General features: G+C 44.5%; 1 protein-coding gene across 2 annotated transcripts in view; it reads right to left on the reverse strand.

Annotated features, from left to right (window-relative positions):
• Window positions 1–18,797, reverse strand: part of slc6a2 (solute carrier family 6 member 2) — a 123,165-nt gene that overhangs the window by 44,466 nt on the left and 59,902 nt on the right. For both annotated transcript variants that reach the window (XM_033036313.1, XM_033036312.1), the window contains exon 6: window positions 10,808–10,942. In XM_033036313.1, the coding sequence (XP_032892204.1) occupies window positions 10,808–10,942 (135 nt within the window). The remainder of the gene's footprint in view (window positions 1–10,807; window positions 10,943–18,797) is intronic.

Genomic DNA, 18,797 nt, shown 5'->3' on the forward strand with positions numbered 1-18,797 from the left:
TTGGCATCCACAGCCTTCTGTGGCAAAGTATTCCACAGATTCACCACACTCTGACTAAAAAAATCTCTCCCTCCTAATCCCATTCTCCTGCCTTCTCCCCATAACCTCTGACACCCGTACAAATCAAGAATCTATCTCAAAATATCTGTCTTCAAAATATCCACTAACTTGGGGATGTGAATGTCACAGAATTGAACCTTTTATGTTGATTTTCTTTATTTGATGCTGGATAACAAACTAATTTTGTGTTTTAGTTTAGGTTAGTTTCGAGATACAGTGCGGAAACAGGCCCTTCGGCCCACCATGTTCTTGCCAGCCAGTGTCCCGCACACTAACACTATCCTACACTCTCTAGGGACAATTTACAATCTTTACCAATTAACCTTTTAGAAAATTAACATTTTTTAAATGGAGAAATAATTCAGAAATTGGATGTGCCAAGGAACTTGGGAGTGCTGGTGCAGAACTCCCTGAAAGTTAATTTACAAGTCGAATCGGTAGTAAGGATGGCAAATTCAATGCTAGCATTTATATCAGGAGGACTGGAAAACAAAAACAGATGTAATGATGAGGTTCTATAAGGTGCTGGTCAGGCCGCATTTGGAGTACTGTGAGCAAATCTGGGTCCCATATCTGAGGAAGGATGTGCTGGCTCTGGAGGGGCTCCAGAGGAGTTTTTTTTCCAGAGATGCTGTCTCTGACTGGCTGAGTTACTCCAGCTTTTTGTATCCATAATCAGGCTTGTAGCTTCACAAGTTCACAAGTTATAGGAGCCAAATTAGGCCTGGACATCTTCGGATTGTGGGAGGAAATCGGAGCACACGAGTCTGAAGAAGGGTCTCGCCCCGAAACGCCACCCTTTCCTTCTCTCCAGAGATGCTGCCTGTCCCGCTGAGTTACTCCAGCATTTTGTGTCTATCTTCATTCAACGCGAACCTTGAATTTAAATATTTCCTTATTTCTTTGAATGGAAGTATTTGGCTTCCGTTAAAACAGTATCCAGAACACGTTGTTTCATTTTTTAATGTGCAGGGACAGAGCAGCGGGTTGTTTGTACGTCCACTGCTACTTTTTCTGCCAACAGAACCCTTATTTCTTATTGTTTAAGAGATACAGCACGCAAACAGGCCCTTCTGGCCCACCGAGTTCACTCCAACCAATGATCACACTCGTGTACGCTAGTACTATCCTACACACTAACGAAGCAGATTAACCTACAAACTTGTGCGTCTTTTTACTGTGGGTGGAAACCGGAGCACCCGGAGGAAACCCACGCGGTCAAGGGAGGAACGTACAAACACCGTACAAAAATATTTTAAAACATAACAAGAAACCACGAAATAAGAAATGATCACTTGGCTATTCCTTTGATTTACCATTTATAATTCTCCTTATCATGAAGTAAAATCATTTATTTTCTGTTTATTCTTGTAACCTGACTAAAAACCAGACAGAACTTTCCACTGCGTCTTTCACTTCAAGAGCATCCCACCTTTATGCTTTTAGTAATTTATATAACCATATAACAATTACAGCACGGAAACAGGCCATCTCGGCCCTTCTAGTCCGTGCCGAACACTTACTCTCACCTAGTCTCATCTACCTGCACTCAGACCATAACCCTCCATTCCTTTCCCGTCCATATACCTATCCAATTTATTGTTAAATGATAAAAACGAACCTGCCTCCACCACTTCCACTGGAAGCTCATTCCACACAGCTACCACTCTCCGAGTAAAGAAGTTCCCCCTCATGTTGCCCCTAAACTTTTGTCCCTTAATTCTCAAATCATGTCCTCTTGTTTGAATCTTCCCTACTCTCAATTTAGCTTTATGGACACAGCAAGGAATCAGGCCCAGCGAGTTCGCGCCGATCAGCGATCCCGCACATTAACACTACCGTACGCACACTAGGGCCAATTTTACATTTATACCAAGCCAATTCACCTACAACCCTGTACGTCTTTGGAATGTGGGTGGAAACCGGAGCACCTGGAGGAAACCCACGTGGTCACAGGGAGACGATTCAAACACCGTACACACAGCACCCCTAGTCAGGATCTAACCCGGGTCTCTGGCGTTGTTAGGCAGCAACTCTACCGCTGCGCCACAGATAAATAGATATTACTCTCTCTAAAGCTCAGCACAGAATCTGGCTTAAGAACAGTTGGAACAAAGGCAAAGACAAGCAGACCGAATATTCAGAAGGGCCAAAAGGTAATTTATATATTTAATTGCCTGTGATCATGAGGATTTCATGAAATGTCAAATGTCAGAGCAGCCAGATTTATTTTTGCAAGTATAAATAAGATTGAGAACAAAATGTAAGAACACTCTCTCAAATTTGAAGTTAGAAACATTTCAGTTACGTCTGCCACTTTGGCAATTTGCTCATCAAACCAAATGGGGACAAATCATGCTGTCAAAATAACACTGAGTCTGTCCTTCCAAATTTATGGACAAATAAAATTTTAATTTCAAACAATAGATTAATGGGTGACTTAACATGTTCAAAAATTCTATCTTAACGGCACTATATCACTAAGATAATGGTATCGTTTATAAAGTCTCCCTAATCTGTTCTATTATATTTGGCCCTTGCATTTCCAGACACACTAAAGAAGGGTCCCAATCCCAAATGTCACCTATTCATGTGCTCCAGAAATGCTGCCTGACCTGCCGAGTTACTCCAGCACTTTGTGCTTTTTTTTTTGTAGACCGGCATCTGCAATTCATTGTGCCTTCAAACGTGCGATATTAACCACGCCACTGCGCAGTAGCGCAGTGGTAGAGTTGCTTCCTTACAGCACTTACAGCGCCAGAGACCCGGGTTCGATCCTGGCTACGGGTGCTTGTCTGTACGGAGTTTGTACGTTCTCCCCGTGACCTGCGTGGGCTTTCTCCAGGACTTTGTTTTCCACCCACACTCCAAAGACGTACAGGTTGTAGGTTAATTGGCTTCAGTAAAAATTGTATCTCGTGTAGAATAGTGTTAATGTGTAAGGTTCACTGGTAGGTGAACACTCGGTGGGCCGAAGAGCCTGTTTCATAGAAGCATAGAAACATAGAAAATAGGTGCAGGAGTAGGCCATTCGGCCCTTCGATCCTGCACCGCCATTCAATATGATCATGGCTGATCATCCAACTCAGTATCCTGTATCTGCCTTCTCTCCATACCCCCTGATACCTTTAGCCACAAGGGCCACATCTAACTCCCTCTTAAATATAGCCAATGAACTGGCCTCAACTACCTTCTGTGGCAGAGAATTCCACAGATTCACCACTCTCTGTGTGAAAAATGTTTTTCTCATCTCGGTCCTAAAAGATTTCCCCTTTATCCTTAAACTGTGACCCCTTGTCCTGGACTTTCCCAACATCGGGAACAATCTTCCTGCATCTAGCCTGTCCAACCCCTTAAGAATTTTGTAAGTTTCTATAAGACTAAGACTAAACTAAACTAAACTAACAATCAATATTTGTGGCATTGAATATTGACAAGTGCAGCATCATTTTTTCACGTTCTGAAATTGTAACTTTTTTTCACCATTTCTAACAGCAGGAACACTGTATTCAGCGTGGACCAGTAAGTGAGCTTCCACATAAATAGTTAAAAGCAAATTAAGTTTAATTTCTATGATGCACCTGACAAGTGCAGTCATGAAATATGAATATGGACTTTGAAAAGTTGAGTGACAAATTGCCTCTTGATAGATTCATTAGTAAAATTACAGCCCGTGGGATTTGTAGTAATTCACTGTACTTCATGATGTTTATTAATGACTTGGATTTCGGTACAGGGGGCGTCGTTCCAAACTTCGGTGATGAATTGAAAAACTTGAAAATGTTGCAAATAATAAAGAGGGTCAGAACAGACTTGAAAGGACGGTGAAATAGGTGGACTCAGCACAGACCAAATTTTAATGCTTAGTAGCGCAGAGGGATATACATTGACAGGAAGATTAAGGAGACGATTCAAACCAAATGGTGCAATTCTAAACCTTACCATGTGCGATCATTAACCTTAGGATGCTTGACCTCTTATTAAAGACATCAAGTTTTAAAGCAAGGAAATTATACAAGAACTTTGGAAACTCTGGTTTGGATTCAGCTGCAGAATCAAATTCAGGTTTGAGCCCTTGAAACCGTACGAAAACGTGAAGGGCTCAAAGAAGGTGATGAAGAGATTATTTTAGATGGATAGTGAGTAAGATTTGTTCTCCTCAGAAGAAAATGGGTGTAGAAGAAATCCCACAGTGACATTTAACATCATGAATAGTTTTGGTTAAAGAGAAAAAGGGTTGAAAACAGAGTCGATAATTGTTCTTAGTGAGAGTGTTCAAAAAGGAACTGCAGATGCTGGGAAATCGAAGGTACACAAAAGTGCTGGAGAAACTCAGCGGGTGCGGCAGCATCTATGGAGCGAAGGAAATAGGCAACGTTTTGGGCCGAAGAAGGGTTTCGAAACCGAAACGTTGCCTATTTCCTTCGCTCCATAGATGCTGCCGCACCCGCTGAGTTTCTCCAGCACTTTTGTCTACCTTAGTGATGGAGTTCTTGGAGTGACAGAGGCTGAGGGGATATGCGACAGAAATGTATATAATGATGAGAGGCAAAGATAGGGTAGACAATCAGAATCTTTTCCACAGGATAGAAATGTCAAAGACCAGATAGTATACCTTTGAGGTGAGAGGAGAGAGTTTCAAAGAGAGTGGTAGGTGCTTGAAGCTTGCTGCCAGAGGTGGTAGTGGAAGCAAATACGATAGTGGCATTTAAGAGATATTTAGACAAACACATGAACCTTCAGCGAATGGAGACACGTTGATCATGTATGGGCAGATAGGGGTAGTTTAATTTAACATGGAGTTCCAGAATATATTACCTAAAAGGTTGGTGGAAGTTGACTCAATAGTAATTTTTAAAGAGAACCTAAAAGGTCCTTAGAGCCGTCAGGTTTTACAGCTTAAAGTTTGGGTGACAGGGTGGGGCAGCGGTAGAGTTGCTGCCTTACAGTTCCAGAGACCAGGGTTCGTTCCTGACTATGGGTGCTGTCTGTGCAGTTTGAACATTCTCCCTGTGACCGCATGGATTTTCTCCGGGTGCTCCGGTTTCCTCCCTCACTCCAAAGGGCTGTAGGTTAATTGGCTTCAGGAAAAAAAAATTGTAACTTGTCCTAGTGTGTAGGATCCGGTCGTCTTGGACTCCATGCCACTGGATCCTGACCCAGATCTGTCGAGGACCGTGGGGTGGTTGGCTGTGCACCAGTCTCCCCACGTTAAACAAAGTCACGCACTGGCGTCCTCCATATAAGGAATAGCACCCTGGAGACACCCATGGTCGGCCATGACCAAAGGGGGCCTAAGAAGAAGAAGAAGTAGGATAGTGCTAGTGTACAGGGTGATCAGTGGTCGGCATAGACTTGGTGGGCCGAAGGGCCTGTTTGTGCGCTGTATCTCTAAACTAAACTAAACAATTCTTTACCAAAACGATCCTAAAGTAATTACACCGCTCCGTGCTATCCCCACAGCCTTCAGATTTTGACAGCTTAAAATTATTATCCAAATTTCCCCAAATGGGCACAATGAATTCAGTCTCGACCACAGTCTATGGCAAAGCAACCCGTGGTCCAATGACCCCATGTGGCACTAATCTTCCATCAGCTCGCTCATCATCCACAACAAGTAAAGATTCTCATCACCGATTTGCACTGAAAAATAACTGGGCTCCTTGCATTTTACAGCTTCATAATCCTCCATTAAAACTTCCATCATTTCAATATTTTTCATTCCTTACGTCATTCTAATAAATCTATAACGTAGTCATTTTGTGCCTTTGATGTCCATTTTACAATTTGGCAAAACTACTTGCAATTGCTTTGCTCAAGGATTTATTAACATTTAATAAACATAATTTGGTTTACTAACATAAACAAGACAGATTTATTCTTTCCTTGCTCATTGTTGCTTCAGATAGGTCCAGGTGGACTGAGCGAAGGTGTTCATACTGATCTGGAAGTTTAGAAACATAGAGGCATAAAAAAATAGGTGCCATTCGGCCCTTCGAATCATTCAATATGGTCATGGCTAATCATCCAAAAACAGTACCCCGTTCCTGCTTTCTCCCCTTATCCCTTGATTCCATTAGCCCTAAGAGTTAAATCTAACTCTCTCTTGAGAACAACTAGTTTCACAATGTTTGAGTGATTCAGACTTTGACAGTGTCAAATAGGAAGCTCACTAGGTTTGTTTCAAATCTTTCCATCTGATGTGCATTGAAGGATGTACTCGGGCAAAGACTGCCAAATGTTCAAACGTCAGATATATATTTTTCTCTTTTTCCTTTTCTAAAGCTAAACACATGTTGCTACTGGAGCCACTCTGAGTCATCTGGAACCGCTCGAAGAAGACAAAAGGGAATATTGTTGATTGCGGTGAAATTCCAGTGACAATATCAATGGTAACGTTATTATTAAGACAGCCCAGGAAAAAGCAAATGATAGATTTTAACCAACTTCCACACCAACAATAACATTCTGTGATCATTGCCATCAAATAATGATGTGACAGGGTGCAGGAAGGAGTTTGAGGACCTCATAACCTGGTGCCAAGAGACAACCATTCCCTCATTGTCAGTATGACAAAGGAGATTGTGATCGAGGGAGCAAATGGTACACATACCCCTGTATACATTGGTGGCGCCAAAGTAGAGATGGTGCAAAGCTTCAAGTTTAGCTTAGTTTAGTTTAGTTTAAAGATCCAGCACGGAAACAGGCCCTTCGGCCCATCGAGCCTGTGCCGACCAACGACCCCCGCACGTTAACACTATCCTACACACACTAGGGATTATTTTTACATTTACCAAGCCAATTAGCCTACATACCTGTGCATCTTTGGAGTGTGGCAGGAAACCGAAGACCTTGTGTACAGTTTTGGTCTCCTAATTTTAGGAAGGATATCCTTGTGATTGAGGCAGTGCAGCGTAGGTTCACGAGATTGATCCCTGGGATGGCGGGACTGTCATATGAGGAGAGATTGAAAAAACTAGGCTTGTATTCACTGGAGTTTAGAAGGATGAGCGGGGATCTTATAGAAACATATAAAATTATAAAAGGACTGGTCAAGCTAGATGCAGGGAAAATGTTCCCAATGTTGGGCGAGTCCAGAACCAGGGGCCACAGTCTTAGAATAAAGGGGAGGCCATTTAAGACTGAGGTGAGAAAAAAACCTTTTTCACCCAGAGAGTTGTGAATTTGTGGAATTCCCTGCCACAGAGGGCAGTGGAGGCCAAATCACTGGATGGATTTAAGAGAGAGTTAGATAGAGCTCTAGGGGCTAGTGGAATCAAGGGATATGGGGAGAAGGCAGGCACTGGTTATTGATAGGGGACGATCAGCCATGATCACAATGAATGGTGGTGCTGGCTCGAAGGGCTGAATGGCCTCCTCCTGCACCTATTTTCTGTTTCTGTTTCTATCTTGGGGAAAAAACCCGCGCAGGTCATGGGGAGAAGGTACAAACTCCGTACAGACAGCACCCGTAGTCGGGATCGAACCCGGGCCTCCAGCGCTGCAAGCGCTGTAAGGCAGCTACTCTACCGCTGCGCCACAGTGTCGCTTAGTTCTTTGGAATAAGTATCACCAGCAATTTGCACTGGACCAGCCCTATCGAAGCAATGGCCAAGAAAGCATACCAACGCCTCTACATCCTTAGAATGCTTAGGAAGTACGGCAAGTCACGAACAACAGTCACTAACTTCTACAGATGCATCATAAAAAGCATTTTATCGGGATGCATCACAGCATGGTTTGGGAACAGCTCCCTCCAAGACAGCAAGAGATTGCTGAGCGTCGTGGACATAGCCCAGGCCATCACGCAAACCAACCTCCCTTCCATTGACTCCATCTACACTTCACGATGCCTCAGCAAGGCCACCCGCATAATCAAGGACCAGTCACACCCCCGGACACCCCCTCTTCTCCCCTCTCCCGTACAGAAGTGAAAAAATTCATGGACAGTTTCTTCCCAGCTGTAATCAGGCAACTGAACCATCCTCTCACCAACTAGAGAATGGTTCTGACAGTCCATCTACCTTGCTGGAGAACTTCGAGCTATCTTTAATTCGGACTTTACTGCACTTTATCTTGCACTAAATGTTGCAATTAGGGTCACAGTGGATAACGATTATAATCATACAGTCTTTTTGCTGTCTGGATTGCACGCAACAAAAAGCTTTTCACTGTTTTCATGATAAACTAAACTAAACTAAACTAAAACTGCTAACTTCTAGTAATGTATCCATCCACAAAATAAAATAATTGTCCCATTTACAAATTGAAATATAGATTTAAATTGGAATCAACCTTTTTTTAGCGCTTCGTCAGTGAATGGGTGTGCTGTTGCGTATGGATGCTCGGATGACAAGGATATGGTGAGCCAAAAAACTCTGGCAAAGTCTTTTCAATTAGTGTTTAAATGCACGCGATCCGAGTTTTGTTCCAGCTCAGCATGCTCTCATTTCTTTCATAAATCTGAGATTTTCTGTTAAACTTCTGGTAGTTCATTAAACATAGAAGTGGGCTACTTGGTCTGTAATGGCAAATCTCACACCACACAGGTAGGTGGGTGTGATCTTACACAGACCTAACAGAACGGATCTTCCAGTCATCATTTCCAGTTTGTTTGGTTGTCTATTGAAGTAGTTGTACAAACAAAGAGATGAACGAACCGGGTTTTCCTTATTCTGCATGCAAGTTGTAGTTGGCTGCTCTGTCCATGGTCTGGTGAGAACTGTATGCTCTCCTTCCCTGTGCCTGCCACTGGCTGACCCCTAAGCCCAATTATACACCACCCTATGTATCTAATGACCGCCCCCAAGTGTCCAAAATAATACTGCAAGATATATCTAGATAAAATAATATAATATGTCAACAGTAGCTAGCCTAAATATAAATGGCTCCTACATGGTCCACGAGGTACTTGCCAGCACTTGGAACGATCCCAGTAATCCCATTCTGATCCATCTCAGTCTGAAGGAGAGTCTCAACCCGAAACGTCACCCATTCCTTCCATCCAGAGATGCTGCCTGTCCCGCTGAGTTACTCCAGTATTTTGTGTCTATCCCATTCCCTCACTTGTCTCCATGTAATCTATTCTCTCTTCCATGCCTAACCTCTGCCCTCCATCCTAATTATCTTCAATCACAACAACCTGCCAAACAGCCCATTGGAATATGGCAGAAGACCAGATCACATTGTCATTGGGTGAACATGCAAACTCCTCAAAGACGTCATCAGGAGTTAGAATTGAACCAGAGAGTCCAGAGCTAATGGACACCAGAACTAACTGCCGCTCCGCCATGTTGCTATCAAACTCAGCTCCAAATAATATCTAGTATAGAGCGTTTCAGGGCATTGAAACATCACAAACAAATGTTTATGTAGGGTCCTACTTAAGATAATTTAATCACCGATAAGCCAGTAATAGATCTTGCCTCGTGAGAGGTGGTACACAATCACAAAGTGTTGAATGAGCTCAGTGTCAGGCAATATCTGTGGAGGAAATGGACAGATGACGTTTCGGGTCGGGGAGCCTTTTTCCGTTGTGCACTGACTGATGGAGTCGTACAGCATGGAAACAGGCCCTTCAGCCCAACTAGCCCATGCTGGCCAAGCTGCCCCATCTACACTAGTCCCACCTGCAAGAATCCGGCCTATTTCCCTCCAAACCATTTTTATTCGTGTTCTATCGACTTCTCCTCTTTCCACGTTCCTTACACCCTTCTGTCTCCCCTTCACCTCTAGCCCTTGTCACTTACTCTACCCATCTCCCACTCAAACCCATCCTCATCAGTATCCACCTATCACTTGCCAGGCTTTGTCCTATCCCCAACTCTCTTTCCCACTTTCCCCCTAGTCCGATCCAAAACGTCATCTGTTCATTCCTCCACGGATGCTGACTGATCTTTTGAGACCCTCCAGCACGTTGACCTTTGCTGAAGAGTCCGACAAGTGCGGCTCAAAAGTTCCCAAGTTATTCCTATGCAGCAGAATTAGGCCATTCGGCCCATCAAGCCTACTCCACCATTCAATCATGGATAATCTATCTCTCCCTCCTCACTCCATTCTCCTGCCTTCTCCCCGTAACCCCTGACACCCGTACTAATCAAGAATCTATCCATCTCTGCCTTATCAATACCCATTGATTAGTTCCTTGTGTCATCATGGGGAGTGGAACGTTTGACCCAAGCAGTCGTTCCAGGTGCGTCAGAGGTTCACCTGCACCTCCTCCAACCGCATCTATTGCATCCGCTGCTCTAGATGTCAGCTGCTCTACATCGGTGAGACCAAGCGTAGGCTTGGCGATCGTTTCGCCGAACACCTCCGCTCGGTTCGCAATAACCAACCTGATCTCCCGGTGGCTCAGCACTTCAACTCCCCCTCCCATTCCGAATCCGACCTTTCTGTCCTGGGCCTCCTCCATGGCCAGAGTGAGCACCACCGGAAATTGGAGGAGCAGCAACTCATATTCCACTTGGGCAGTCTGCACCCCAGCGGCTTGAACATTGACTTCTCCAATTTCCGGTAGTCCTTGCTGTCACCTCCCCTTCTCAGCTCTCCCTCAGCCCTCAGGCTCCTCCTCTTCCTTTCTTCTTCCCGCCCCCCCCCCCCCCACATCAGTCTGAAGAAGGGTTTCAGCCCAAAACGTTGCCTATTTCCTTCGCTCCATAGATGTTGCCGCACCTGCTGAGTTTCTCCAGCACTTTTGTCTACCTTCAATTTTCCAGCATCTGCAGTTCCTTCTTGAACATCTTACCTGAGCTTCCTTCAGGCGTTCGAAGTCAATGCTGAGGTAGGCCTTGATGCCATTCATTGCCCCCGGTAGTGTGATTCCCCGGATCAATAGGACGAACAACACCATGTAGGGCATGGTCGCGGTGATCCACACCACCTGTAGGGAAGAGCAAGGGCCACATTATTCCATTACAATCCAATCAATGTTCTTGCCGCAGCAGATATGAATGAATGAATACTTTAATGTCACGTCACAGTGAAATGCTTTGTTTTGCATGCCCAAGGTATGCAAAGAGTCACCACATAAAGGGCAGCGACCACGTTTCAAAATATCTCACGCTGGGTCCTCCTTTGTTCTCCCCCACATCAAGGAAGTCCCCCCAAGCTGGGCCCACCTTTGTCCTCCCCCCCCCCCATCACAGCAATCTCCCCAAGCCGTGCCCTCCTTTAGTCTCCCCCCTCCCCCTCCTTCTCACAAGCAGGGTCAAACATAGTCAATACATTTCAGACTTCTATCTGATTTTTCTAGAACTATATTCATGATGCAGCTCTATAGGTCATGTCGGGGGGGGGGGGGGGGGGGGGGGGGAGTTCCCCCCCGCCACGAGTACCATGTAATCCCGTGCTACCTGCTCCATGGTCGGATAGTCGGCGATAAAACCGTCTCCCCCACCTGGTTTGCCAGGTGAGGAGGGGGCTGTGGACACCCAGCAGGACCAAAAACAAAACCTGTCAAAGGGCGGATGAGCTCCTAGCGAGTCAACGGCCATCCACACACTTCAGTAGAAGTTGCGATCACTGTCGTACACGGCATTGTAAGGAATGAAGAAAAACATGAAATGTAATTCTTCCCTCTCCTTGCTTCTCACTAGAAGCTCGACAGGACTTTAGTCAGGACGCATTTTCAGCGATGCGAGCAGTTCTGGTCGCCCCATTGCAAGAAAGATGAGGAGGATTTGGAGAGAGTGGAAAGGAGGTTTACCCGAATGCTGCCTGGATTACAGGGTTTTTACGCTGGAACATTGGAAGTTGCGGGGAGACTCGATAGAAGTATATAAAGTAATGAGAGGCACTGATAGGGCAGAGAGTCAGAAACTTGCTCCCAGTGTGGAAATGTCCAAACACTAGAGGGCATAGTTATAAGAATAAAGGGGAGGTCATTTAAGACTGAGGTGAGAAAAATCTTTTTCACCCAGAGAGTTGTGAATTTATGGAATTCCCTGCCACAGAGGGCAGTGGAGGCCAAACCACTGGATGGATTTAAGAGAGAGTTAGATAGAGCTCTAGGGGCTAGTGGAGTCAAGGGATATGGGGAGAAGGCAGGCACGGGTTATTGATATGGGACATTGAAGATGAAAGTGGATCCATCACTGGTACTGTGGTGTTTGGATTACCTTTCCCTCAGACCACAGTACGTGCGCCTACAGAACAGTGTCTCGGGCACCATCTTGAGCAGCACAGGGGCTCCACAAGGAACTGTGCTGGCTCCGTTCCTGTTTACCATCTACACAGCGGATCTCCAATATAACACCAACAGCTGCTTTTTGCAGAAGTTTTCGGATGACACAGCTGTTGTCGGCCTCATTAAAGGGGGCAATGAGGAGGAGTATAGAGACATAATAAGTAACTTTGTGGAGTGGAGTGCACACAATAACCTCCATCTTAACACCAAAAAAACCAAGGAGATAGTTGTGGACTTCAGGAGGGGGAGGAGGAGGACTCAAGCAACACCAATCACCATTAAGGGCACTGAGGTGGAGGTGGTCACTAACCACAGGTACCTTGGGGTGCAGCTTGACAGTGAGCTGGACTGGAAGTGTCATATGGAGGCGGTGTACAGGAAGGGACAAAGCCGACTGTATTTTTGAAGGAGGCTGAGGTCATTTAACATCTGCCAACCCCTACTGTGCAGTGTCTACCATTCAGTGGTGGCCAGTGCTCTGTTTTTTGCTGTGGCCTGTTGGGGAGATGGCGCCCGTATAGCGGACAAAAACAGACTGGACAAGCTAATCAGGAAGGCCGGCTCAGTGGTCGGGGCTGAGCAACGAACGGTCCAGCAGGTGGCAGAGGCCAGAACTCTGAACAAACTGGGATCAATAATGACCAACCCCACTCACCCACTCCATGCCCTGAAGGTGATCAAGAGCAGCATCTTCAGTCAGAGGCTGATTGCACCAATGTGCAAAACTGAGAGACATAGGAAGTCCTGTTTACCAGCTGCTATAAGGTTATATAATGCGCATAAATAACTGCACTTTTTAAAAATTAATTGTATTTTAACTTGTATTTTAACTTGTATTTTAACTTGTTAAGTATGGAAGCCATTTGAGGAAATGTGTGGTGTTATGTCTGTCTTGAAGCTGTCGTGGCACTGTAATTTCCTGTAAAGGATTATTAAAGGTATAATCAATAATCAATCAATCAATCAATCAATGAATGACGGTGCTGGTTCGAAGGGCCGAATGGCCTCCTCTTGCATGTATTTTCTATGTTTCTAAGGTGAGAGAGGGAATGTTTATTGGAGATGTGCGGGGCAAGTATTTTTCACACAGAGAGTAGTGGGGACCTGGAACGCCTCAACTTCGGGAGAGGAATGGAGAGCAGGGGAGAGACAAGTTTTGCCTTCCATCACAGTGAGGAGGACTCACTGTGATGGATGTTTATGTGAATTGAATTGTGTTGGTGTGTGTCTTGGTTCTTTTTTTGTATGGCTGCAGAAACCAAATTTTGTTTGAACCTCATGTGAGGTTCAAATGACAAATAAAAGGTATTGTATTGTATTGTATTGTATTGCCTGGGGCAGTGGTGGAGGCAGATATGATAGTGGTGTTTAAGAGGGTTTTAGATCGGCACATATAAGTGCAGGGAATGGAGGAATATGGATCATGTACAGGCAGATGAGATTAGTTTAAATTAGCATCATGTTCAGCATGTTCAGCATGAACATGATGGGCCGAAGGGCCCGTTGCTGTACTGTTCTCTGTTCCATGAAAGTGTAACTATAATAAAAATTTAGCATCCAAACGATAACAAACCTCAATTGTTACTCAATGTTCTGATATTAAAAAACCACAATGTAAACACTGAAAAACGGAAATTAAAATTATTATTTATTTTATCTAATAGTCGACAAACTAAGATGCATCAGTGTTTGTTCAATAGCGCTTCTGAGAAAATTAGATTCATGTTCATAAGTTCACAAGTGATAGGAGCAGAATTAGGACATTCGGCCCATCAAGTCAATTCCGCCATTCAATCATGGCTGATCTAGCTCTCCCTCCGAACCCCATTTTCCTGTTTTCTCCCTATATCCCCCGACACCAATACTAATCAAGAATCTATCTATCTATCTCTGCCTTAAAAAATATCTACTGACTTGGCCTCCACAGCCATCACTGGCAAAGTATTCCACAGGTTCACTACACTCTGCCGAAAGAAATTCCTCCTCATCTCCTTCCGAAAGGAACGTCCTTTAATTCTGAGGCTATGACCTCTGGTCCTAGACTCTCCCACTAGCGGAAACATCCTCTCCCCATCCACTCTATCCAAGCCTTTCACCATCCGGTAAGTTAACATTCAGGAGTCAGGGGATATGGGGAGAAGGCAGGAATGGGGTACTGATTGTGGATGATCAGCCATGATCACAGTGAATGGTGGTGCTGGCAGGAAAGGGCCGAATGGCCTACTCCTGCATCTATTGTCTACTGTCTATAAAATGAGATGAGAGGTCGCCTCATTGCCAAGCAAAGTAATACACAACTGCAGGCCAGATTTTCCTGAGAGACATTTCTGGAATTTCTGGCCTTTCCCAGAATAGGATTGCTGGGAATCCTTGGCTACCTGTGCAACAGAATGTGATTATGCATGCCCCAACATTTCTGAGAAGAACTTGCTTTGAGCCCACTACTGCATTTGAACCACTGGGCTCATCATGAACCATGCATGGTGGCGTGGCGGTAGAGTTGCTGCCTTACAGCGCCAGAGACCCGGGTTCGATCCTGACTATGGGTGCTTGTCTGTACGGAGTTTGTTCGTTCCCCCCGTGACCAGCGTGGGTTTTCTCCGTGATCTTCGGTTTCCTCCCACACTCCAAAGACCTACAGGTTTGTGGGTTAATTGGATTGGTTATAAATGTAAAATTGTCCCTTAAATATGTAGTGTAGGGTAGTGGTAATATGCGGGGATCGCTGGCTGGTGCAGACTCAGTGGGGCCAAAGGGCCTGTTTTCAGCACTGTATCGTTAAACTAAACTAAACTAAACTAAACTAAACCAGAGCATCGGTTTCAAGTGATTTGCCAGCAACCACACTGGGAAATCTGTCCACCACATTGCACTAGGCTTGGCAAGGTGCAGATTCAAGAACTTCATTCATTTCAACAGAAAAGGCAAGTTTCTGATAATTAACATTTTTAGAAATCCATTGGGTTAACAAACGACCTTAATTGTTTCCTAATGTTTGTGAGTGTTTTACTGGATATTAATTCATGCCTGACGGCGTAGTTTATCCAGCTGTCAAAGTATTTCTATGAGTTGGTCTAGCTCAGATCCCACAAACAGAGTGCCATTTAAAGGCAGACCATTACAGATTATATTTCTCATATTTCACTAGGGCAGTTTGCAGCCCTGTGGTATGAATTTTGCTTTCTCTCATTTCAGGTACCCCCGGCATTCCCTCTTTTTCTCTCTCTCCCTCCCCCACCCAAGTCGCACCAGCTTCTCGTTTTCACCCCACAAACAGCCCGTTTCCTTTAGCATTGTTATATCTTTGCATATCCTTGTTTCTCCTTAGTATCGGACACTGTTCCAGGCAGCAGAATCAGTGGGAGATTGTGGAGAATTATAGAATGGGAGCAATTGGAGTGTGGATGGGATTCCATTATCTTCCCAAACTTCATCATCTAACTTTTTTGCATATCTTTCATGCATTGTTCTTTATCTCTCCACATCACTGTCTATATCTCTCATTCCCCTTATCCCTGAAGAAGGGTCTCGACCCGAAACGTCACCCATTCCTTCTCTCCAGAGATGCTGCCTGTCCTGCTGAGTTACTCCAGCTTTTTGTGTCTATCTTCAGTTTAAACCAGCATCTGCAGTTCCTTCCTAAAGATTACATTGGGGTCAGCTTCGTTGACGTTGGAAGATCTGCTTCAGATAATCGTGAACCTGATGCTGGATACCCAATACTCTCATGTATAAAGTGGGGGGGGGGGGGGGAACGACAGAGGGGGCGGTAAAGAAACGCAGCATTTCATACCGCTGGGTTTTAAGCTGCCCAAGCGAAACATGATGTACCATACACAAGCAAAAAATACACCTCATATTTCGCTTGAGCAGCTTACAACCCAGTGGTATGAGTACTGATTTCTCTCATTTCAAATAATTCCTGCATATCTCCCCCCCCCCCCCCCCCCCCAATTCTCTGCCCCCCTCTGCCACTTCCACTGTTCGCATCCTTGTATCCCTCTCGTTAGCATGTCTTCCCCAGCCAACAACAGACCATTATGGACTCCACCCTTCCTGAGGTCATCTGTCTGCCGCCCCTGTTTTGTTGTGGCCTTCTCTATCTTTCAGTCTGAAAAAGGATTCCGACCCGAAAAGTCACTTATTCCTTTGCTCCAGTGATGTTGTCTGTCCCGCTGAGTTACTCCAGCATTTTGTGTCTATCTTTGGTGTAAACTATCATCTGAAGTTCCTTCCTACACCTGTTCCTTACTGTTAGGCATCATATCTTAACCCTAATCTAGTTGGATGGAGGGCTGATGAGTTTGAGCACACTGCCACTATCTTAATCTTCTGGACCCATGTGTATACCACTATGTATACGAGCTTACAATAGCGTTCCCCTTAAAATTTCATACCGTCATAGAGTCAGCCATACAGCATGGAAACACACCCTTCAGCCCAACTTGCCCATGCTAACCAAGATGCCCCATATACACAAATCCAACTTGCCCACATTTGGCCCATATCACTACTAAACTTTTCCTATCCATGTACCATCCGTTCAAGTATTTTTTTCCAAACACACAGCACAGAAATAAATTGTGTTACCCTATAGAATTTTCTGCCAAAATGTCTACTGCACATGAGGAAATTGACTTGTTCCTCATCATTCCCTTTCTGGGAAATGATACAAATATGTTGACAGTGAAAGATCTCAGAAGTAGAACAATTCAAGTTCGCTTTCCAATCTGGAATGATTTAATAGCAGCCATTTTCAAATTCCACAATGTTATTTTTCTGCTTTTGCAAACAATCCATGAAATCTGTATTGTCTTACAAAGTGGACGCCAGGGATATCAACGCAGTTTTGGATAATGAAGATTGAATTGAAGCAGATCTCCAGTATGAACAAGTTATAACAGAGCTTCTCACTGAAAACCAGTTGTTAACCGCAGTGACTATAAGATTAAAAAAGATGAATGTCACGAGGATGTTGCCAGGACTTGAGGGCCTGAGCTATAGGGAAAGGTTGGGAAGGCTAGGACTTGAGGGCCTGAGCTATAGGGAAAGGTTGGGAAGGCTAGGACTTTATTTCTTGGAGCGCGCGGCAGAATCAAAGGTGATCTTATAGATGTGTAAATATCATGAGGGGAATGGATAAGGTGAATGAAACATAGAAACATAGAAAATAGGTGCAGGAGGAGGCCATTCGGCCCTTCGAGCCAGCACCGCCATTCATTGTGATCATGGCTGATCGTCCCCTATCAACAACCCGTGCCTGCCTTCTCCCCATATCCCTTGACTCCACTAGCCCCTAGAGCTCTATCTAACTCTCTCTTAAATCCATCCAGTGATTTGGCCGCCACTGCCCTCTGTGGCAGGGAATTCCATAAATTCACAACTCTCTGGGTGAAAAAGTTTTTTCTCACCTCAGTCTTAAATGACCTCCCCTTTGTTCTAAGACTGTGGCCCCTGGTTCTGGACTCGCCCAACATTGGGAACATTTTTCCTGCATCTAGCTTGTCCAGTCCTTTTATAATTTTATATACAGAGATTACTTTAACTTAGTAATGCACAGAGTCTTTTGCCCAGACAAGGGGAATCAAAGACCAGAGAACACATGTTTAAGGTGAGAGGGGAAAGATTTAATAGGAACCTGAAGAGCTACTTTTTCACACAAATGATAGTGGCTATGTGGAACGAGCTGCCAGAGGAGGTAGATGCGGCATGTGATGTAACAACATTTAAAAGACATTTGGACAGGTACATGGATAGAAAAGTGTTAGAGGAATATGGGCCAAACGTGTGTAGATGGGGCATCTTGGGCAGCATGGAAAAGTAGGGCTGAAGGGCCTGTTTCCGTGCTTTATGTTAAAAAACAAAGCTTCAAAAACTTAAATAATGAAGAGCTTTTTAAAACACTTCAAAATATCCATTGACGGCCTCCACAGCCTTCTGTGCAAATGCATTCCACAAATTCACCACCCTCCTTGTTCTTTGATACATTTCAGTACACTTATTTACCGTGTGTAGGAAGGAACTACAAATGCTGGTTTATACCAAAGATAGACATAAAATGTTGGAGTAACTCAGCGGGTCAGGCAGCATCCCTGGAGAGAAGGAATAGGTGATTCCTGGGATGTCAGGACTTTCATATGAAGAAAGACTGGATAGACTTGGCTTGTACTCGCTAGAATTTAGAAGATTGAGGGGGGATCTTATAGAAACTTACAAAATTCTTAAGAGGTTGGACAGGCTAGATGCAGGAAGATTGTTCCAGATGTTGGGGAGGTCCAGAACAAGGGGTCACGGTTTAAGGATAAGGTGGAAATCGTTTAGGACTGATATGAGAAAAGCATTTTTCACACAGAGAGTGGTGAATCTGTGGAATTCTCTGCCACAGAAGGTAGTTGAGGCCAGTTCATTGGCTATATTTAAGAGGGATGTGGCCCTTGTGGCTAAGTGGATCAGGGGGTATGGAGAGAAAGCAGGTACAGGATATTGAGTTGGATAATCAGCCGTGATCATATTGAATGGTGGTGCAGGCTCGAAGGGCCGAATGGCCTAC

This window comes from Amblyraja radiata, chromosome 17 (genome assembly GCF_010909765.2).
Source record: "Amblyraja radiata isolate CabotCenter1 chromosome 17, sAmbRad1.1.pri, whole genome shotgun sequence".
NCBI classification, from domain to species: Eukaryota; Metazoa; Chordata; class Chondrichthyes; order Rajiformes; family Rajidae; genus Amblyraja; species Amblyraja radiata.